Source organism: Melanerpes formicivorus, unplaced genomic scaffold (assembly GCF_026170545.1).
Source record: "Melanerpes formicivorus ecotype bairdi unplaced genomic scaffold, bMelFor1.0.p_v2 SCAF_1, whole genome shotgun sequence".
NCBI lineage: Eukaryota > Metazoa > Chordata > Aves > Piciformes > Picidae > Melanerpes > Melanerpes formicivorus.
The window spans coordinates 44,261,524-44,285,468 of NW_027142353.1; the positions used below are offsets into that span (position 1 = coordinate 44,261,524).

Genomic DNA, 23,945 nt, shown 5'->3' on the forward strand with positions numbered 1-23,945 from the left:
GCAGGAACTGGAAGGTCATTGTGCCCCTGTACCCAGCAATGGTTAGGACACACCTTAAGCCGTGTGTCCAGTTCTGGGCCTCTCAGTTTAGGAAGGACATTGAGACACTTGAACGTGTCCAGAGAAGGGCAAGAAGGCTGGTGAGAGGCCTTGAGCACAAGCCCTATGAGGAGAGGCTGAGGGAGCTGGGATTGTTTAGCCTGGAGAAGAGGAGGCTCAGGGGAGACCTCATTGCTCTCTACAACTACCTGAAGGGTGGTTGTAGCCAGGAAGGGGTTGGTCTCTTCTCTCTAGCAACCAGTGACAGAACAAGAGGACATAGCCTCAAGCTGCTCCAGGGGAAGTTTAGGCTGGAGGTGAGGAGAAAGTTCTTCACTGAGAGAGTCATTAGTCATTGGAATGTGCTGCCCAGGGAGGTGGTGGAGTCACCATCCCTGGAGGTGCTCAAGAGGGGATTGGACATGGCACTTGGTGCTATGGTCTAGTCATGAGGTCTGTGGTGACTGGTTGGACTTGATGATCTTTAAACTCTCTTCCAACCTTGGTGATACTGTGATACTGTGATATTATACTTCCTATTTATAAAACATGCATATTTCACTGGATCCCATTCTGCGTCACAGATCATTATGAGGTGTTTCTATATTGGGGAATACTACAAATTTCATACGATATGTAGTTTCAGTTAGTGTGGATGAATCTTTCTGCAGAAATAACGTGAAATAGTTCAAATTTCTTTATGGCATTTTATGCTGAAACCAGATTTTAGTTTTTATTGGAAGAATATGTATAGGTGATATCAACATCTCCAGATTTAAAAAAAATTAATAAACAAAACCCACAAATTGAATATTATAATATATATACATTATATATATATAGCATTATATATATATATATATAACATTATATATATATAACTTCTAACACTACACCTGTGTTCATTAAAATGTATTCCTCAGGATACTATCCATATTAACTATATTATCCATAACACTTTTATTAATGCTTGAAAATTACTGTCCACATTTACTGCATTTTTGTACAGTCACTCACTGAAGAGACACAGGTGTCAGACTTTCTGGCCATATCTGTTAACATGTTGGTATTTAATGTCATGTGTATACATATATATGTTGTTATCATGGACAAAACCTAAAGATTCTTTTTCAGAGAGTCCTACTCTTAGTTTGCTTACCAAAAGCTGCTGGCTTTAAACCATCCCATTTATAATCTCAAAGAAAAATACATCTACAAGCAGTGCTGTAGAAAAGAACCCAATATATATTTCAGCACGTCTTTCTAAATCCTCTAACTGAAACTTACAATTCTTTTACTACCTTGAACACTGATAGTAATTTTATTACTCCTGCAATAGCCATCCCTCTGTAATTCTCTAGACACAATTACTGTGCTCCCTGTGACATGAATACAAATTAACAGAAGGAAAAACACTAGGAAGGAGAAAATCAGTGTGGGCTGAATTGTTCCTGAAGGGGATGCTCTTGCACTCTCCAGTTTAGTGCAATGAGCTTCCAGAAACAGTTAAAAAAGAGGAGACCAAAAAGAACATCAAGGAATGCTCTGTGTATGTTTTTTATTCTGACCTTGGTAGTTCAGATGCAATGAAAATTTTAATTAACACTGTTATCTAAGATTTTTTTTTCCTCAATTATACTTAGCCATTTTAAGCAATCAGTGTTTATATTTAGAAAAAATCCTTTGTGTTTCATTTTTTGGTCAGTAAATGATGCAATTTGTATTTATGCTAAATTTTACTGGAATAAATTTAAGAATAAAGTGTTGGAGTTTTTTTCTTGAATAAAATTCCTGATTTCTGCTACCTTTGCAAAGAAAGTACCTATACCATAACAACCTATAGCAATAGGCATATAAGAACACAAGGTGAAAGAAAAAATTACAGCCTGGTTTAAATCTGATAGTTTTAAAATAGAGCAAAGAAAAGCTGCCAACTAAATTGCAGTTCACTGCTACCTCTGCTAGAAGCATATGGCATGGTGGTAATTTAGAGTTGAACAATGCTACCTAATATTGTAGTATTGCTAAAAACAAGCAAACAAATCATAAACAAACAAAACAAAAAAAAATAAAAATAAAAACACTCTACATATGTAAAATGATTCTGTATTTTTAAGCCCTCTTTTGGCTTTACTCTACATTTAGTCTTAATGGAGGCTACCTTCTATTTTTCTTACTTATCTTTTGTAATGTATTGTTATGACCAGTAAAAGGATAATAAAATATTAATGATTTTATTAATCATAATGTTGTGAATATGCCCTCACAAATGAGCAGCAGATATATCAATGAAAATATATGTCGAGAGTTGAGGGGAAGGCCCAGCCTTCTCCCTCCCTGTAAAGTGAAGGGAAGAAAATTGAAAGAAAAAACACACCCGGATTAGCAAAGGATTTGTGCTGTATTTACAAGTGGTTTAGGAAATGCAGGTTTATATACATAGTTTACAGTACTTACAATATATACACAGGAATATATAACAAAGTAACACAGGAATGAGATTCCCTCCTCTGCTGAGGAGGGTTCCCCCCCCGTACCCCCCTTCTCTCCCACTTTTCCCCAGAGAGGGTTAGAAAGAGAGAAAAGGAATAATTGTTAATTAAAAGCAGTTATATGTTAGTAGAGGCCTTATCTGCTCAAGGGCAGTCTGGTTGAAAGCCCAGAAGCCGCAAGCTGCGAAAGGAGAAAGTGCAAGACTGAGACTAGTCTCACTTGGAATCAAAACTTAAGGCAGTGCTCTGCTTCTCCACCAATGAAATTAGTTTAGACCTGTCTTTTGTTTATAAAACATTTGGCCATGGTGTCCCTTTTCTTAAAGGCACAACCTCAAACGGTCACAATATACGTTGATTTCTATATATATATACAAACTCTCCAACGGGGTATTTAATGCCACCCTTCACAGGTATCGATATTCGGTTAGTGGAACTATTTTTACAGAATGTTTATGTATGGGCACTTAAATCAGATGATTCACAGAACTTAGAATCGAAACTGATTCGGAAAGCAGTGGGGGAGGGGTTGGTCAGTGACTAGTAACCCTCCACCTGGGGCAATTTAAATGCTAACTTAACTGAAACTCTATAAGGAAAGGCTTGGCTTACTCACAAGCTGAGAACTTCGTGAAGTCTTCCCTTAATAATGTTTATAGTCCGCAGAACGTGGCACAGATATGCCGTAATAAGGAGATGGCGCCGACTGCGTGGCTGCGCTGCGTGGCTGCTACTTCTCCCAGGATACAAAGGTTCCTTGCTTGGGGGGTGTGGGCGGTGGGCTGTGGTAGTTCAGCAACGCTGGTTCACATGGGCTACTAGGTTTTCTCATGTGGCGATGGATCACACAGCGGTTGATCCCACAGAGTACTGTCCATGGCACTGCACGCAGCTGGGTGATGGTGGCAAAGGACCACAAGGCCTCTTGGAGTACTGGTTTGAGTCCCGGACAAGGTGGACCACAACAGCACTGGCACACACACAGATACAGGCTCAAACACAAATGTGGGGGGGCTCATTTACCAAACAACCCCTATTTACCATTTGCCCCAGTGAATACTGGTCCAATGAGCATCTGTTGCTAACACAAAGATTAACCAATGAACTGACACCTACCAAATATGGCATAAGCATATGCTATAACCAGGGAAACAAACATATAGCCTCCCCCTTGTGTACCACAGGGGTGAGACCACGGCCAGGTAGGCTGTTTACCTGGACTCAGTGGTGCCAGGATTCCCCCCTGCCACCTCCAGAAAGGAGGGGGAACAAAGAAGGGTTAACACACAGAGAAGTATGTCCTAGAAATATTTGGGGCACAATCCTGACCATAAGCATCATTCACTACACATAAAAATCCTGCAAAAAATACTATATAAAACCTATTTACAGGTTCAAGATGTTTGGTCATGGAATAGATACCTCACCAGCAGGAAAAAGTAACAATTTAAACAATATGTACAAAAATCCAGAAACAGCAAACAGCACTTTAAACTGTAAAGAAAAACAGACCTTCAATAGGTGCTTATAAAAAATCAGATATTGTAATTACTCACTGATCCTGATACCTCATGGCACACATCAGAATTTAAACAAAACCAAAATGGCATCAACGACGTGAAAGTTGCAGAAGCACAGTTTCACTTTCCATTGGTGTCTGCAGCTTATTGCTGAGACAGGATAGTGAGAAATGAACTCACTGCTGAAATTTATAACCAGTTTATTATAAAATAAAGGCAACATAGCGCTGGGCGCATAGCGAGTTTGCTAGAGACACACCCTAACAACACGAGTTGAACTTAAATAGATGGCAAACATACATATTCATATATTAAAACATACATATTCATATATTTCCCGGCACACTCCCACCCCTCTCCATCAGGACTGAGACAAAACCTGCACTTTTGACCTGGCCAGTCTTTAGACCTGTTGGCGCCTCACCTTTCTCTCCCAATACCCCACATAATACAGACCATCAGCCCAATGATTGAACCCAATGGTCCCCAGTAATTCCCCTTGCGAAAGCCAAATATTATAACCAGTTTCTCACAATCCCTCCCCTTCTTTCTACTACATTTGGCTTGAGCCATAATAACCTAACTTGGCAACAATTCTACAACAAGCAAAAAGATTCCCAATTTCAACTTCCTGGTAAAGGGAATGGAATAACAACTGATATTCCTTGCCTGAAAATATTTCCTCTTTTATTTTAGTAGGTACTATACACAGTGAGTGGGTATGGTATATATACCAATGTCTGGGTTCTCCCGCTGAGTGGTTAATACTGGGAATTAGGAGTCCAGTTTGACTTGCAACTCCACTCACATGGCCTATGGGGTTGCCACCCACAGCCATGGTTCTAGATCTTCTTTGTGGCAATTACAGAGGTCTACCCGGTCTTGCCTCCTTCAATCCCCACCAATGCTCTGCTCAGACCATGTCTCCTTCCCTTGTACAGGGAGGTTGTACCAATTTCAAACCTGACCTGTTTTGAGTTTGTGATGTTTTCAGGCAAGGACCATTACCACTCCTATTCTGATACTGGAACTCAAATCATGACCACCTTTATGTCCTCCATTTGGGGTACCACAGTCCATTCAGTGGATGGCTCCACCATTCCTTTAACTCTGACTGCATGTTGGCTGTCTGTATTGCAGTCTCTGTGGTCCCACTAGCCGAAAACAGTTTTTGGTACTTTAACACAAAGAACATAGATGAGTCCTCTGTCCTAGTCACTTCAAATTATAACCACGTAGATCAATGTTACAATTGTTCCAACAAGCCAATTTACATCTGATAATCAAGAAGTTAAAAAGTTTTTGAATCCACAGGAAACCTAATTACATAACTACAATAGCATACATTTATAACCACACACATTCTCAGCACATTATTATAGTGCAGCAGAAAAATTTACCATCACTTTTCTAAGTTTTAGTAGGCCTAATTACTAATTCAACCTGTTTGCCATTACTAATGTTGGAGGAGAATTTATCCACACCTGGCAACATGGCCTTAGATTTTGATTGGACTCCTTCCAGGTGTGGTCTATGCAGTGGCATCTGGGCCAGCACCCAGTCTAAACCACCACAGCCAACAAAAACACTTGGCATCTCACAGTCTAAGTCACCTTTAGACATCTATATTGCATGTGTGTATCTGAGAGCTAATTTGTGTCTTGGTTTTGTAGCCAAGGAAATAAAATTATATTTTTAAGTTATAGTTAATTTTATCATATAGCAGATGCCTAAATCTAAACCTCTGTGAAATAACCTATTTCTCCGTAATAAATAAAATGGGAGTCTGTGTGAGAAGATCAGAAGTTGACATTTATATCAGATATTTATATGACGTATTAACTTAAACCATATTATACCAACTGATAGTATTACCTTTTCTTGCTCAACAAGGACTTGTTTTCTGCATCCCAAGATAATTTCATTCAAAGTTAGATAATCTGATCTGAGATCTCCTGAAGCAGTTTAAAAGGCAGCTTTGGGAACTTGCAAAAGTTTGAGCTTTACTATTAGAGATATTCTAGGGTATATTACACACATATGAAATGGTACCAAAATTTGAAGGTTGTTCAGACTAACTAGGGATTTTGCTGAGTTAATGACTTGTCATCTAATTTGCCAATCAACTATCTTCAGGAAAATGATCTTGTATTCAGAGAAGTCCTGATTAGTCCTCCTCACTGACAGAAAAATATTACTAATAATATTATTTTCTGCAACCTTTGCATTTTCAAATAATAAAAGTATGGCAGAGGTTATGGAAAATGGTGAATCTTGTACCACTTTTGGTGGTCAACTGGAAAAAAAATTGCACAGGACACAAAATATTTTTTATATTCAATTGATTTAAGCACCAGATTCTGCCTCACCCACAGTGGAGCAGCACAGTATTGTTCTCAAACATGTCCACCTAGTCATTTAGGCAATATTTTATTTTGCATGAATGGCAGAGTTTTAGAGGGAACAGTGTGATGATTTCTGCTGGGTTGCAACATTGCTCAGCTAGTGATGGAACAGTGAGGATAATGATTGGTTGAGAGCACAGAGTGGTAGCAAGGGCAAATATTCAACAGAAACATTGCATGGGGCAGCCTATAAGAAAAAGCAGAATCTCCTGATAACCTGTTTTCTCCTTTTTCATGTCCTGTCTCAAAAAAAATCTCTAATAGATGTAAGTCATATTTCTAATATCAGCACAGAATTCAGCTTGATATAAGGTTCAAATTGTGAAGCAGCTGGGGTAAGGTTTATCCCTGTATGCATACTTAGCACACTTAGTCAACATTTCTCTTGGTGGTCCAGAATCTTCTTTGAGTCAATGAAATGTCTTGAGAGAATTAATCACTGAAGTCCTAACCATTTCCACAGAAAAATGTTTGACTTCCTATTACAGGAATTCTCAAGGTTGAAATTTCTGCCAGCTTTGGGGATTTCCCCCAGGCAGTCCCTGCTCTGGAAAAGCCCTATGAGGAGAGACTGAGGGAGCTGGGGCTGCTTAGCCTGGAGAGGAGGAGACTCAGGGGTGACCTTATTGCTCTCTACAACTACCTGAAGGGGGGTTGTAAACAGGCAGAGGTTGGTCTCTTCTCCCAGGCAGCCAGCACCAGAACAAGAGGACACAGTCTCAGGCTGCGCCAGGGGAAGTTCAGGCTGGAGGTCAGGAGGAAGTTTTACACGGAGAGAGTGATTGCCCATTGGAATGGGCTGCCTGGGGAGGTGGTGGAGTCGCCGTCACTGGAGGTGTTCAGGAGGAGACTTGACAGGGTGCTTGGTTACATGGGTTACATGGGTTAGTTGATTGGGTGGTGTTGGGTGATAGGTTGGACGTGATGATCTTGAAGGTCTCTTCCAACCTGGTCTATTCTATTCTATTCTATTCTATTCTATTCTATTCTATTCTATTCTATTCTATTCTATTCTATTCTATTCTATTCTATTCTATTCTATTATTTGTGCATTTAAATTTCTTAGAAGAAGAATATGGTTGTCCCAGGGAATTCTTGAAATTGTTTCTGCTGCTGAATTGACTAAGTGTTGTCATCCTCTGTGTCATAGTTTGGGCTGGGTGCCCTCTGCTACAGGGGTGTTTCCTATGTCCAGAAGTCCAACCCAGTGGGTATGTCCAGTGGGTGGACACAGGGAATTATGTATTTCCTACCATGATCCCTTGCACCGCTATAAGTTTTACAGCGGGGTCTGGCACTTTCTCTTTCCTTCCTCTCCAACACCCGGTAACTGGGGGAGATCTTCCGGCCATGGGCCTGATTAGGCCCAAGGCCACGGGAGGATGGGCAGTCTCATATCTGGCCAGCTGAGACTAGCCTAGTAGTGGCGGGGGGGGGTGGGAAGGAGGAGCCCTGGGGGTTCTGGGTGCACCCTCAGGTGGGGATGAGATCTTTCTGGGTCTGTTTTGGGGTCTCTCTTGTCACTGTGTTCCTAGCTTTCTGCATGCACTCACTGTTCTCTGTTTAAACTTTCCATCACTTTTGCAATCTGTTTGTCTGAGTCGTTACTTCTGCACGTGGTGGGGAGGGTGTTTGCCCCAACCCATTACACCCTGATTCAAGGGCCATTTGGTGACAAATGTATGAACTCTACTCCACCTCAGATTTCTAGAAATGCAGAGAGTAGAGAATCTCAGAAGTCTTTTCAGGAGTACTTCGTTAGATCATTGCAGAATCCCCAGCATTACAGAGTTTTACAGTGTCCTTAACAGAAGAAGTCCAAGAAGCCCTTAACAGAAGAAGCAGCTAGCAGAAGTCCCCAGTATATACCTAGCAGTGTCCCTAATCTCCCCCAGTCTAGCTCTATTGCTTGAAGTAGCTGTTTAAATATCCTTTCTTATCTTTCATTCAACCAATGAAACCCAGGCACATATATAAGCTAAAAGCATCCTCCTGTAAGAGATGCCAGCATGTATGAAAGGTCCAGCACATGTAGGATGTTTTTCTTGGTTCACATATGAAAACAAGTTTGCAACTTGTAGTTGATTAGCTAGAGAATCATGCACTGTGCATGTATCCCAGCGGCTGCCCTTTTTTGCACACCAGCAGCTGCAAGAACTCTGCACAAATTCAATTTATATGAATAATCAGGAATAGACAACACAGTCTTTTGCTGATTTTAAGATATACTAGTAAGGCTATGGAGTAGTGGGATGTGATAGTGCATAAGTTTAAGATAGCCAACAGAAATAGATTGTGCATAATCCAAAATAGTCAGAATTGGTATGGGCCAACTGATTATAAGAATTCACCAGAGCAGCTGTTGAGGGAGTCTAATCAGACTTAGTCAAAGACTCCTTAGAGTAGATATTTGCAATGGAGACTTGCATTATCAACTAGATGGTGAATAAAAGTCTCCTTTCTGAGATGTGATTCTGTCATGGTAGGGTCAAACAGATGCAGCACAAACCCAGACAAGTCCTGATGTGTTTAGACATGGTCTCCCTCTCCCCCCTCCCCCGCTTTCTGCAGAACAAGGGGTAACAAGGGAAAAGGAACAAAGGGACATGTGTGGGGGACTGTGATGCATCTGTGAACCCTCGGAAGAGCTCTGGTGAGAAAACATCACTGTGCTCCCATGAGAATCTGGAAACTCCCTGAACAGAATGAGTGGGAATGAGAAACCACAAGATAAGACGTGAGGCCGCCTGGACTAGCTTAACAAGTAACTATAGCAATGCTATCACTGACCCATGAGAATCTTGAGAAAAGTTCATTAACCAATTGCAGGCAGCCACACTAACAATACACACAATCTATGAGTTGTGTGCTGAAATAAATCAGTTCACTTTTTGCCTTCTATATGCGCTGCTTGTGTTTGATTCTTGTCGCACAGACCGTCACATTATCCTTACCCTGACCTCTATACAGCGACAAATTTTGACCCCTGACGTGAAGACCCAAGAAGTGAGTTGAAGACATTTGGGCTGCAGGTGTATGCAGCAACAGTGACAGAGCCCAGTGTACCTGAGAGCAGTGGGATACTGCCTTTTGGTCCAGACCTGAACTTTGACACCTGCCCGGGTGAGGTAGGTGAGCCACTGGGAACATAATGGGTCAGAATGTCAGATTTGTTAGGCTGCCTTCTGATTTTAACCCACAGGCTGTCAATTCCCTCATCTTCCACCTCAAGTTCTGTGGCAGAGAGTGACTCCCTAATATACAGAGACACCCCGCCTCCTCTTCTCCCTTGCCTATCTCTCCTAAAGAGCCTGTACCCACCCAGTGTAGCACTCCAATCGTGCGTGTTGTCCCACCATGTTTCTGAGATAGTGACTATATCATAGTCACCCTGATGGATCAGGACCTCCAACTCCTCTTGCTTATTGCCCAGGCTGCATGCATTGGTGTACATGCATCGCAGCTGGGTTCCTGACTTCTCAATTGACCCTACCTTGTGCCCTACTCTTTCCTCTGCAGAGGGTCTGATATCCTCACCCACCCCATGGTGTTGCATGCAGTCGCATGTGGAACTGGATAATTTTCCAACCATACAGTGTTTGCCTCTACCATAGTAAGCACTTACTGCTTACCAGAACGAGAACATGGTACAGTGATATAGTCAATCTGCCAAGCTTCACCATACTTGTACTTGGACCATCTGTCACCATACCACAAGGGCTTTATTTGCTTTGCCTGCCTAATAGCAACACAAATGTCACAGTCATGGATGACTGGTGTGATAGCATCCATGGAAACGTCTATAGATTTGTCACGAGCCCACTGGTGGGTTGCATCTCTGCTTTGATGTCCTGACAAATCATGAGCCCACCAAGCTACGAACATCTCACCTCGATGTTTCTAGTCGAGATCAAAATCAGAGTCTGTGTCTACTTGAGAAACTCTTGCAGCTAGATCTGCCTGATAGTTGTGTTGCTGTTCCTGAGTAGCTTTGCTCTTAGGACTGTGCGCATCAATGTGTCTCACCTTCATTGGAATTCACTCAATTCCAGCAGCAATGTCCTGCCACAGGTCAGCTGCCCAAAGAGGCATTCCTTTTCTCTGCCAACCATTCTTGTTCTGGTCATTTTGCCAACCCCACAGAGCACTGGCTACCATCCATGTGTCAGTGTAGAGATAAAGCTTTGGTTATCTTTCATGTTCATCTACATCAAGAGCTAGCTGGACAGCTTTTACCTCTGCAAATTGACTGGATTCTCCTTCTCCAAACTTTGCTTCTGCGACTCGGCGTGTTGGACTCCACACTGCAGACTTTCACCTTCATTTTTCTCCGACAAGATGACAGGAACCATCTGTGAACAAAGCATATTTCTTTTCATCATCAGAAAGGTCATAGAAAGGAGGGACCTCCTCAGCATGAGTTGCTCTCTCCTCTGGAGGTTTAGTACAGCTAGTGGCTTCAGTCCAACTTGTGATCACCTCCACCAGACCAGGTCTTTCAAGATTTCCCATTCGAGTTCTCTGTGTTATCAGAGCCATCCACTTAGACCATGTGGCATCTGTGGCACGATGTGTTTTCGAACATTTGCCTTTGAACATCCAATTCAAAACTGGTAATCTGGGAGCTAAGAGAAGTTGTGACTCTGTTAGAATTACTTCGGAAGCTGCTTTTACTCCTTCATAGGCAGCTAGAATCTCTTTCTCTGTTGGAGTATAATTAGCCTCTGAACCTCTGTAGCCTGGACTCCAGAAACCAAGACGATTTCCACTTGTCTCACCTGGAGCTCTTTGCCACAAGCACCGGGTTGGACCATTGTCACTTGCACCCATGAACAAAATGTTCTTCATGTCTGGACCAGTTTGGACAGGTCCCAGACACATTGCTTTAACTACTTCTTGCTTTATCTGGTCAAAGGCTGCTTGTTGTTCAGGTCCCCACTGGAAACTGTTTCTCTTTCGAGTCACATCATACCTAGGGCTTTAAACTAGGTCTGAAGGGTGGGTGAGGAAATCAGTCCCTCTGAAGAGGAGAAAGTAGACATAAATTAGGGTTAATTGCAAAATCAAGAGACCATCTGAAGTGCATGTACACCAATGCATGCAATATGGGCAATAAGCAAGAAGAACTAGAAGTCCTGGTCCACCAGGGTGACTGATATAGTTGCCATTTCAGAAACATAGTGGGATAGCACACATGATTGGAGCACTACACTGGGGGGAAACCAGCACTTTAGGAGAGACAGGCGAGGGAGAAGAGGAGGAGGGGTGGCTCTTTATATTAGGGAGTCACTCTTTGCCACAGAAATTCAGGTGGAGGATGACGGGATTGAGAGCCTGTGGGTTAAAATTAGAGGGCAGCCTAACAAATCTGACATCCTGGTTGGAGTCATTTATAGACCACCCAACCAGGATGAGGAGGCTGACGAATTATTCTACAAGCAATTAGAGGCTGTCTTAAGATCATCAGATCTTGTCCTTGTAGGTGACTTTAACTTGACAGATATCTGCTGGGAACTTAATTCAGCAGGGAGGAGGCAGTACAGAAGATTCCTGAAGCGCATGGAGGACAGCTACCTGATGCAGCTGTTAAGTGAGCCTACCAGGGGTCAGGCTCTACTTTTCCTGCTGTAGTCCAATAGAGAAGGGCTGGTGGGAGATGTGATCGTGGGAGGCTGCCTAGGGTGCAGTGATCATGAGATAGAGAAGTTTTCAATATGCAGGGAGATAGGGAGGAGCATCAACAGAACCTTCACCTTGGACTTCTGGAGGGCAAACTTCAGCCTGTTTAACAAACTTATTCAGAAAGTTCTGTGGATAGCAGCCCTCAAGAACCAAGAGGTCCAGGATGGTTGGACCTACTTCAAACAGGAGCTCTTGAAGGCACAGGAACTGGCAGTTCCCATGTGCAAGAAGATGACCCGACAGTGAAGGCGACCGGCCTGGATGAGCAAGCAGCTCCTGAAGCAATTAAGGGAAAAAAAGAGGCTGTATCACCTTTGGAAGGAGGGGAAGGCTTCTCGTGATATGTTTAAGTATGTTGTTGGATTATGCAGGAAAAAGGTTAAGAGAGGCAAAGGCCCAGCTAGAACTTAAACTGGCTACCTCTGTAAAAGATAATAAAAAGCATTTTTACAAATATATTAACACAAAAAAGGGGGGCAAGAAGAACCTCCAGTCCTTATTGGATCTGGAGGGGAACACTGTGACTGAAGATGAGGAAAAGGCTGAGGTCCTGAACACCTTCTTTGCCTCAATTATTAACAGCAAGGTAGGAGGACTTCAGGATGAGTAGCCTCCTGAGCTGGGTGATGGGACCAGGGAGCAGGATATTGTCCCAGAAATCCATGAGGAATTAATTTGAGACCTGCTGACCAACTTGGACACTCACAATTTTGTCCATGGGACTGGAAGGAATCCATCCTAGGGTGCTGAGAGAGCTGGCAGATGAACTGGCCAAGCCGCTTGCCATAATTTTCCCCCAGTCCTGGCTCACCGGTGAGGTCCCAGATGACTGGAAACTGGCCAATGTGATCCCCATCCACAAGAAGGGTCAGATGGAGGAACCTGGAAACTACAGGCCAGTCAGCCTGACCTCAGTGCCAGGGAAAATGATGGAGCAGATTATCCTGGCGGCAGCAACTGCACACCTGAAGGATGGCTAAGGGCTCGGGTCCAGCCAACATGGATTTAGGAAGGGCAGGTCCTGCCTCTCCAACCTGACTGCCTTCTATGCCTGGTGGATGTGGGGAGGCCTGTGGATGTAGTCTACCTGGACTTCAGCAAGGCCTTTGACACCATCCCCCACAGAAAACTGCTGCCTAAGTTTGCTGCGTTGAGGCATCCCCCTTCCCCACCATGGGCAGATATAATAACTCAGACAAAACGGATTGCAAAAGTGATGGAAAGTTTAAATAGAAAGCAGTGAACATTTGCAGAAAATCTGAAGTGCAGTGACAAAGAGAGATCCCAAAGCAAACGCAGAAACATCCCATTCCCACCTGAGGGTACACCCAAGACCCCCAGGGCTCCTTCTTCCCCCCCACTGATAAGCTAGTCCCAGCTGGCCAGATCTGAGACTGCCCATCCCCCCATGGCCTTGGGCTTAGACAGGCCCAAAGCCAGGAGACATCTCCCCCAGTTACCGGCTGATGGAAGAGGAAGAAACAGGAAGTGCTAGACCCCTCACTGGATCTTATAGTGGTGCAAAGAATTGTGGTAAGAAATACCTAATTTCCTGTGTCACTCTGGGCTGGACTTCTGGACACAGGAAGTAAACACAGAAGGGGGTACCCAGCTCAAACTGTCAGCTTGTGGCTTGGACAGCAACACTTTGTGCTGGGTTAGGAACTGGCTGGAGGTCCAAGCCCAGAGAGTGGTGGTGAATGGTGCCACATCCAGCTGGCGGACAGTCACCAGCGGCGTCCCCCAGCGATCAGTACTGGGCCCCGTCCTCTTTAACATCTTCATTGATGATCTGAATGAGGGGGTTGAGTCAGTCATCAGCAGCTTTGCAGATGACACCAAGTTGGGAGCAGATGTTGGTCAGTTGGAGGACAGAAGGGCTCTGCAGGGGGACCTTGACCGACTGGAAAGATGGGCAGAGTCCAACATGATGGCATTCAACAAATCCAAGTTCTGGGTGCTGCACTTTGGCCACGGCAACCCCATGCAGAGATACAGGCTGGGGTCAGAGTGGCTGGAGAGTAGCCAAACAGAGAGGGACCTGGGGGTGCTGATGACAGCCACCTAAACATGACCCAGCAGTGTGCCCAGGTGGCCATGAAGGCCAGTGGCATCCTGGCCTGCATTAGGAATAGTGTGGCCAGCAGGAGCAGGAAAGTCATTGTGCCCCTGTACCCAGCAATGGTTAGGACACACCTTAAGCCCTGTGTCCAGTTCTGGGCCTCTCAGTTTAAGAAGGACATTGAGACACTTGAACGTGTCCAGAGAAGGGCAACAAGGCTGGTGAGAGGCCTTGAACACAAGCCCTATGAGGAGAGGCTGAAGGGAGCTGGGATTGTTTAGCCCGGAGAAGAGGAGGCTCAGGGGTGACCTCGTTGCTCTTTACAATTACCTGAAAGGTGGTTGTAGCCAGGAAGGGGTTGGTCTCTTCTCTCTAGGAACCAGCACCAGAACAAGGGGACACAGTCTCAAGCTGTGCCAGGGGAAGTTTAGGCTGGAGGTGAGGTGAAAGTTCTTCACTGAGAGAGTCATTCCTCATTGGAATGGGCTGCCCAGGGAGGTGGTGGAGTCACCATCCCTGGAAGGGTTCAAGACAGGATTGGATGTGGCACTTGGTGCTATGGTCTAGTCATGAGGTCTGTGGTGACAGGTTGGACTTGATGATCTTTAAACTCTCTTCCAACCTTGGTGATACTGTGATACTGTGATGTCTCCCTAATTTATTACACAGGAATCCAACAACATACTTACACACTACAACACTTAAAGCAGAAAAGATCAGATGATGAAGAATCCAGAACACCTTCATGTCGCTTCCATAATCTGAGCAGAAACAAATCAAGCAAATCTTGCCCCACATCTGGAAGAGAATTATTTTGAGCCCCACATTAAGCACCAATTATTTTGTGTAATGTGGTGGTTTAAGCCACACACATTAACAAAAGCTCAGCTGAACCCAGTCATGGAAGCGAATGGAGCTGTATTTTACAAGCAATAATGGAATGCAATACATGTATATAAAATACACAGTTTTTACAATATTATACAGGTATTTACGAAAAGTAAACAGCACAGAAATCCTCCATGGGCAGGAGGATTCCACCTCACCTCCCCCCAACCTCTCCCGTCCCTTTTTCCTCTGTTAATTAGGAGAAAAGAGAAAGATGTTAACAGAATTTCAGTTAGTTCAGACGCTTCGTTAGTAAGTCAGTAATGCTTATCTGAAGGTATGCTGATAAGTGACGTCTCTCTGTCCAGGAGAGCATGCACATGAGCAGAAAGAAAGATAAAAAGAATGTGAAAGATATTGCTATGGCACATTTCACATCTGACCAATGAAATTAGTTTAGAATATTCTTTGTTTTCCTTTTTACACCCAAATGTAGGTTTGCTCAGAATATTTTAAAGGCACAGCCTAAACTGTCACACCCTCTTTGGGCTTCTCTGTCTCTGGGAACCCACTGATCTCCTCTAATAAACAAAACAAAACAAAACAAAACAAACAAACAAACAAACAAAACCCAACCAACAAAAAACAAAACACATGGCCACAGAGCTCATGGAGGTTGCTGGTCTGATGAGGCTGCCTCACTGTTTGTGGTAATCTTGCAGATAGTAAACTCAAAGTAAAGAGAGATGTGCTGTTCAGTCAGCTTTTGCTGTTTGACAACCACTGAATCTGAATAAAAATTCATAGGCAGGAACTGCATTTTATGTTGTTTGTCTATGGCAGCCCTTCATATCTTTATTATGGAGTAGGCATCTAATCCGCTTATCCTGATCCAGACTGTAAATTTACTGCTTGATTGGATTCTGGTTTTAGTATTGATGATATCCCTGGCATCACAAACATAACTGCCAAGAACTGAGCAGCTAAATGGAGATATGAGAACAGTGAATGTCAGGGCAAGTAAAGATATGTAAATTAGTAAAAAGATACTCCAAGAAAAAGAAGGGAAATAATCTTTCATGAAAGAATGTTTCAGATCAAGAGCATTTGAGGCTTGGAAGTGGCTGCTGTACTGACCCGTTCTTCTATAGTTTTATTTAAATTCAGGCAATCTGTGGTGTGTCTGGTTACAGTAAAGGATTTCTGAACCCAGAGATGCAAATAACTGTTTCATATAATCAGTTTTTCAGTGGCAGCTGGTATCTGAGGTGAATCAAAGATAAATTAGTAAAGATGATGCGTCCTCCACTGTGGTGAAGAGGTTATTAAATTTATTAATATGAAATATGAATTATGAAAAATATTATTTTATTAATTATCAAACTATTAATAACCGATAAATCACCAACTTATATACATGTTCTAGTGCACGTTCGTGAAATACATTCCACAACTGGCTTAGTGTTATGATTATGACGTAATTGAACTATCTATAAACCCTTTCTATATTTATGTAACGAAGGGTGCAGTTCCGCCGCTTGGCCACTAGATGGAGACTCGGCGGGATGCGGGCGGCTTCTGGCTATACACAGCAGTATTATAATCTTTCTATGCGTCAGCGCTTATTCTGCTAGACGCGGATACTTTGAACTGAGTGCTAGTGGGTGGAAAGCACGTGGACGATATTCAATCCCCTTCAGACAACAGGGATCGGTCCTGGTCGGGGTCGGCCCGTGGGGTCGGCCCTCAGAAGTCGGCTCGCACGGCAGGGCGGGACGACGGTGGCCGGTAGGTGGGCTCGAACGACGGAAGCAGGAGAAGCTACGGGGGTCGGCCCAACCACGGCGGTTCTCGGGGCTGATGCAAACAGCCTCAGGGGGAGAATGCGGCTGCGTTAGGCGGCGGATTCTCTTTACCGAGGTTAAAGGAGCAACAGGACTCTCGTAGTGGTCCCGGGTCCGGTGCAATACAAGCACGAACAATGCTCTGGTTTTCCCTGGAATTCACAGGGCTCAGAGCGGCACTCGGCGGCTCTGAGAGAGCGGCACTCGGTATTGATCAAGTCCCTTCTCCCCGGCAACTGGGCAGATCTTACCCGCGGGGGTTGGTCCAGTCCTCCGGTGGCACGATGGGCTCTTCCGATCGGCACGACTGGTTGTAGCAATGCTGAGCTCCTCAGGCTCAGCGAAGGTCCTCCCTCTGGGCTTCTTCAACAATGCAGAGGCTTCCAGTATGCGTGCATGTATAACAGAAGCTAACAACAATAAGCTCAATGGCAAAGGCTGCAGCTCGAGAGTTAGTCTCTCGAGCAAGCACAGAGACAAAGTAAATGAGGGGGCAACGTGTTCACCAACTGGGGTGATACTTATAGATTCCTCGAGGCTGGGCTTGACCAATGGGCACTCTCATAAGCAACTGGCTTCAGCCTATAGAAAGCGTGAAGCTAGAATTATGCCCATACTTGGTGTAAGCACAAGCACTGCATGCGCTGGGTGCATGCAAGCCTGGCTAATGCCTTGGCTTTTGTCTCCCTCCTAGAGGGATGGGGAACTTGCCCACATGCTGGGACAAGATTCAGTATCGGGGCATAATGTGCCTTCACCACATCCACTCGCCACACCAATGTGTGAAGATCCAATGTTACAAAATATGAACTTTCAAAATTCTTAAACTTCACTGACATAAAATTAATTCAGAAGAGGTGAAAACTTCCAGTCCTTATTGTTACTTTTCCTTTTCTCTTCTTTCTGTTCACTTTCTCCTAATAATAGTTTTATTAAATGAACTAATACTTTGTGTTAAATTATTAAACTAGGCAATTCTATCTTACACTGGTCATATCCATGGAAGAAACAGCAAATGACACTTTTCCATCATTTATATCACTAGTCTGTTTAGGCAACCAGTTATATTTCCATCACCAGTTTTCACACATAAGTAGCTTACTACTACAGTGGCTTCTAGATGTACCTAAATTCCACTATAACAATGACAATCAAATATATAGGAAACGGTTGGTTTGAGCTTCTGAAAACATCATCAAAAGAACAATACTATTTTTCTTTTTAAACCTAAGTTATCCTCGTGAATTCTAATAATGAAGCTGAGATGCAATTATAGGATTTGCAGGAGTGTAGTCATTTTGGAGAACACAAGAAAAGTGCGTGGTGTCTCCTGGAGAGGTCAAAAGATAGAGTTGCTATCACTGCCCTCATCCTAATAATCCCCAGTCTAAACCTACCCACTTTTAATTTGAAACTGTTGTCCCATGTTCTGTTATGATAGGCCTTGATATCCATTTTCCTGTAGGCCCTTTTTAGGTACTGGAAGGCTGCTCTAAGTTCTCCCTGGATCCTTCTGTCATCTATGCTGAACAACCACAACTGTGTCATAGAAGAAGTATTCCAGCCATTCAAGCATTTTTGTGGCCCACTCTGGACCCATTCCAACAGGTTCATATCCTCACTCTCAGGACTCCAGAGCAGTATTACAGGTGTGGTATCACTAGAGCAGAGAGGGAGATTCACTTCCTTTCATTGGTTGGCCAAGTTTCTTTTGATGCAGCCAAGAATTGATATTCTGGGCTGGAAGCCCATTTTACAATGAAGGACCCAACATGCTCTTTCTCCCTTAGAAAGTCAAGTAATAAGTAAGTAAACAAATAAATAAATACATAAATAAAGTTTTACAGGACTGTCACAAACATATCCCTTTATATTACATCTCACTTAAGTTTTGGTAGACAACTCAGTAACTAAAAAATGAAACAAGTTTGTTTAGCAAGGTGTCAACAAGTCAGGGAATCATTCGTATCTGATTTTAGTTTATTTGACTGAATCTGTTTCCCTTGGTAGTTTTGTCTTCCTTGAATAAAGCTTTTCATGACAGAGCACTACACTGTGAAGAATGAATGGCATGAACCCTGTTGCTGCTGCAAACAGAATTGCTTTATTGCCTGAAGCAGCCATTTATATGTATTTCTTATTTTGCACATTAACCCACTTAACCAATAGAATTCAGCCCTGTATACAAGCTACAAATGGTCCCCTATAAAAGCACTAAAAATAGTCACTCATGTAATGTTTTTGTTTTGTTCTTCATAAACAAGCTTGCAGCATGTAGTTCTTCAGGAATGTTTCACAATCTCATGCCTTCTTCATTGATCTTGGAAGTTTTTGTTCTGTGCAGAACAGCAGCTGCCACACTACACTATAGCAAGTTGCCTAGCCTAGATCAACTAAGGCTCACTACATAAGGTGTGAATTTTTAGCCAGAGAATTGATGTTTGTTTGACATGTCTGCCAATGCATTAACAGATATTTTAAAGGCTATTAATTTTGACACAGCTATCTTGAACTGGTTTATTAAATTTATATAATTTCTGAGCCTGTTTGACCAATGACAAGGATTTAATATTTTACATTTACATGTCAGTAATTTAGTGTTCCATTGAAGAAATACTGGATTGGGTGAGACTCCCTAGAAAGCAAATAAACCACTCAATATTAGAAAAATGTACAAATGCATCACTGAACAATGCTTTTCTTTTTTATTTTAACAGAAACTAGAATATTTATGAGTCAGATCTCCTGTTTGCTCATTTAGCAAGGCTGACACTGGATGTTAGTATCAGTGATATACACCTAAATTTCCAAATGTTTTACTTTTGTCTTCCTTCTTTGTCTGAGAATTATGGGAATTTTTTAAGAAGAGGAAAGTATACCTTTTTTTCATTCATGCATCATTTTAAGAGATGCTCCAGGAATGTTGTTTGTTAAACATGCGAGAGGAGTTGATTATTTAAATCATTTTAGCTCATGAAGAAATTATTTATTTATTATTTTAATTTCTCTTAGATGAAATAATTATTTTATATATATGTATATATATACAAATAAAGTTTTAAGTTAATTCTGTAAATATTTTTATCACAAATATTTTTTCCTTTTTTTTTTTTTTTTCAACTTTATTACCATAACTCCTCACAGTGATACCTAAATAATTTGTAACAATATAGTCCTTTTCCCAGGATCTATTCTCATAGGCAGAATAAAAAGAAGACAATTTCCTTTTCTCTGTATGAGCTTTCTCTTTGCTTTTAGTCTTTTTGTTGATATTCCTTATCTCTAGCCTGTACTTAGAAAACTTACAGCCCTGGGAATGGATATAGCATGTAACTTAAGTCATATTTGTCTGTAATTAAATTGGTTTTACCATAGTTTCACTGATAACACTGTACACTGTGTTTCTATGTGTTCTTCCAAAGCACTTTAAAGCTGTTTGTACACACTTTGAAACTATTTTTATGAGCAGGGGCTAGGCTAGGACCATGCTCTTTTCCCACGGTTAGGTGTCAGAGTCTTTCTGTATACATTCTGGGAGATCTGGTTGAGGGGTCAGGTGCACAAATAATTTTTTCTTCAATACCCTTAGTTGCAGGAGGGAATACCATAAGGAACAGGTAAGCAGCTATAGTTAACAAGTGGCTTAGAGGATGGTGCAGTCAAAAGAATTTTGGGTTTTACGATCTTGAAGAACTTTCTACTGCACCAGGTCAGCTGGCAACAGATAGAGTACATCTGTCCAAGAGGAGGGGAAAGGTCACAGTATACGAAAACGGCCTGTCCCTCAAAGGTAAAAAGATTCTGGGAAGGGAATTGGCAGGTCTCACTGACAGGGCTGTAAACCAGTTTTGAAGGGGGAAGGGGCTGAAACGAGTCCGCTCAGGCAGGAGTCTGGGGGTAATAAGCTACAGTCAGAGGTGAAACCAGCAGCCCAGCTGCAGTGCATGTACACTAATGCACAAAGCATAGGTAACAAACAAGAGGAGCTGGAAGCCTTGATGTAGCAGGAAAGTTATGATATAGTTGCCATCACAGAGACGTGGTGGGACGACACACATGACTGGAGTGCTGCAATTGATGGCTATAGGCTCTTCAGGAGAGACAGGCAAGGAAGAAGAGGTGGAGGGGTGGCCCTATACATCAGGGAGGCACTAGATGCCATTGAGCTGGAGATCAGGGATGATCAGGTTGAGTGCCTGTGGGTAAGAATTAGAGGGAAGGCCATCAGGGCTGACATCCTGGTTGGAGTTATAGACCACCCAACCAGGAGGAGGATGTTGATGAGTCATTCTACAGGCAGCTTAAGGCTGTCTCAGGATCGCCTGACCTTGTTCTCATGGGCGACTTCAACCTGCCTGATATCTGCTGGGATCTTAACATAGCATAGAGGAGGCAGTCTAGGAGGTTCTTAGAATGCATGGAGGACAGCTTCTTATCCCAGGTGCTGTGCAAGCCTCTCAGGGGTATGCTTGACCTCCTCTTCACCAATAGAGAAAGGCTGGTGGGGTGATGTGGTGGTCGGAGAGTGTATAGGGGCCAGTGACCATGAAATATTTGAATTTTCAGTACTCGGTCAATCTAAGAGGGACAGCAAGAAGACCTCCACTCTTGAGTTCCGAAGGGCAGACTTCAGGCTACTCAAGGAACTAACTCAGAAGGTTCCTTGGGAAACAGCTCTTAAAAACAAAGGGGTCCAGGATACCTGGCCCTACTTCAAGGAGGAACTCTTGAAAGGCGCAGGAACAGGCTGTGCCAATGTGCCAGAAGATGAGCCACCGGGGCAGATGGCCAGACTGGATGGGTAATGAACTTCTAAAAGAACTAAGGGGAAAAAAAGAGGGTGTATCATCTTTGGAAGAAAGGTGAGGCAACCCATGGAATGTTTAAGGATGTTGCTAGGTCTTGTAGGAAAAAAATTAAGGTGGCAAAAGCACATGTGGAGCTTAGACTGGCCTCTGCCGTGAAGGACAACAAAAAGTACTTCTATAAATATATTAATAGCAAGAGGAAGGGCAAGGACAACCACCACTCCTTAGTGGACACGGAGGGGAACGTTGTAACAAAGGATGAGGAAAAGACAGAGTTACTTAACACCTTCTTTGCCTCAATATTTACCAGCAGGACAGAATGCCTTCCAGACAGCTGGCCTGCAGAGCTGGCAGTAGGAGCCAGGGAGCAGCATAGTTTTCCTATGTTCCAGAATGGGGTAGTTGGTGATCTCCTCAGTCGATTGAATCCCCACAAGTCCATGGGACCAGATGGGATCCATCCTAGGGTGCTGAGAGACCTGGCAGATGAGCTGGCCAAGCCACTATCCATTATTTTTCAGCAGTCCTTTCTCACTGATGACGTCCCAGAGGATTGGAAGCTGGCCAATGTGGTGCCCGTCCACAAGAAGGGCCGGTTGGATAAACCAGGGAATTATAGGCCTGTCAGCCTGACCTCAGTGCCAGGCAAGATCATGGAACAGGTCATCTTAAGTGTAATCACACAGCACTTAGAGGATGGCCAAGGGATCAGGCCCAGCCAACATGGATTTAGGAAGGGCAGGTCCTGCCTGACCAACCTGACCTCCTTCTATGATCGGGTGACCCGCCTGGTGGATGTGGGGAGGGTCTGTGGATGTGGTCTACCTGGACTTCAGCAAGGCCTATGACACCATCCCCCACAGCAAACTCCTGGCCAAGCTGTCAGCTCATGGCTTGGACGGGAGCACACTGCATTGGGTTAGGAACTGGCTGGAGGGCTGAGCCCAGAGAGAGGTGGTGAATGGTGCCACATCCAGCTGGCGGCCAGTCAGTAGTGGAGTCCCCCAGGGATCAGTGCTGGGCCCTGTGCTCTTTAACATCTTTATTGATGATCTGGATGCGGGCATTGAGTCGATCATCAGTAAACTTGTGGACGACACCAAGCTTGGGGCAGGTGTTGATCTGCTGGAGGGTGGAGAGGCTCTGCAGATGGACCTCGACAGACTGGACAGATGGGCAGAAACCAACTGCATGAAATTTAACACATCCAAGTGCCGGGTTCTGCACATCGGCCTCAACAATCCCATGCAGTGCTACAGGCTGGGGTCAGAGTGGCTGAAGAGTGGCCAGGCAGAGAGGGACCTGGGGGGGTGCTGGTCGATGGTAGGCTGAACATGAACCTGCAGTGTGCCCAGGCTGCCAGGAGAGCAAATGACATCCTGGCCTTTATCAGGAACAGTATAGCCAGCAGGAGCAGGGAGGTCATTCTGCCCCTGTACATTGCACTGGTTAGGCCGCACCTCAAGTACTTTGTCCAGTTCTGGGCCCCTCAGTTTAAGAAGGATGTTGAATTGCTGGGAGCATTTCCAGAGAAAGGCAACAAATTTGGTGAGGGGCTTGGAACACAAGCCCTATGAGGAGAGGCTGAGGGGAGCTGGGGGTTGCTTAGCCTGGAGAGGAGGAGACTCAGGGGGGTGACCTTATTGCTCTCTACAACTACCTGAAGGGAGGTTGTAGACAGGCAGAGGTTGGTCTCTTCTCCCAGGCAGCCAGTACCAGAACAAGAGGACACAGTCTCAGGCTGTGCCAAGGGAGGTTTAGCATGGAGGTTAGGAGGAAGTTTTATACAGAGCGAGTGATTGCCCATTGGAAGGGGCTGCTGGGGGAGGTGGTGGATTCAGCATCGTTGGAGGTGTTCAGGAGGAGACTTGACAGGGTGCTTGGGTGCATGGTTTAGTTGGGTTGGGTGGTGTTGGATGATAGGTTGGAACGCGATGATCTTGAAGTTCTCTGCCAACCTGGTCTCGACTCTTCTCTTCTCTTCTCTTCTCTTCTCTTCTCTTCTCTTCTCTTCTCTTCTCTTCTCTTCTCTTCTCTTCTCTTCTCTTCTCTTCTCTTCTCTTCTCTTCTCTTCTCTTCTCTTCTCTTCCTCCTTCTCTTCCTATTCTCTTCTCTTCTCTTCTCTTCTCTTCTCTTCTCTTCTCTTCTCTTCTCTTCTCTTCTCTTCTCTTCTCTTCTCTTCTCTTCTCTTCTCTTCTCTTCTCTTCTCTTCTCTCTTCCTCTCTTCCCTTCTCATCTTCTCTTCTCTTTCTCTCCTTCTCCACC

General features: G+C 43.8%; 1 protein-coding gene across 1 annotated transcript in view; it reads right to left on the minus strand.

Annotated features, from left to right (window-relative positions):
• Positions 1–23,945, minus strand: part of LOC137444923 (uncharacterized) — a gene marked incomplete at its 3' end in the record, with an annotated part of 33,377 nt that overhangs the window by 6,720 nt on the left and 2,712 nt on the right. Inside the window, exons 2-4 of the mRNA XM_068146149.1 lie at positions 12,316–12,414; positions 10,693–10,808; positions 10,089–10,195 (exon numbers count right to left, since the gene is read on the minus strand). Coding sequence (XP_068002250.1) covers positions 10,089–10,195; positions 10,693–10,808; positions 12,316–12,414 — 322 coding nt within the window. The remainder of the gene's footprint in view (positions 1–10,088; positions 10,196–10,692; positions 10,809–12,315; positions 12,415–23,945) is intronic.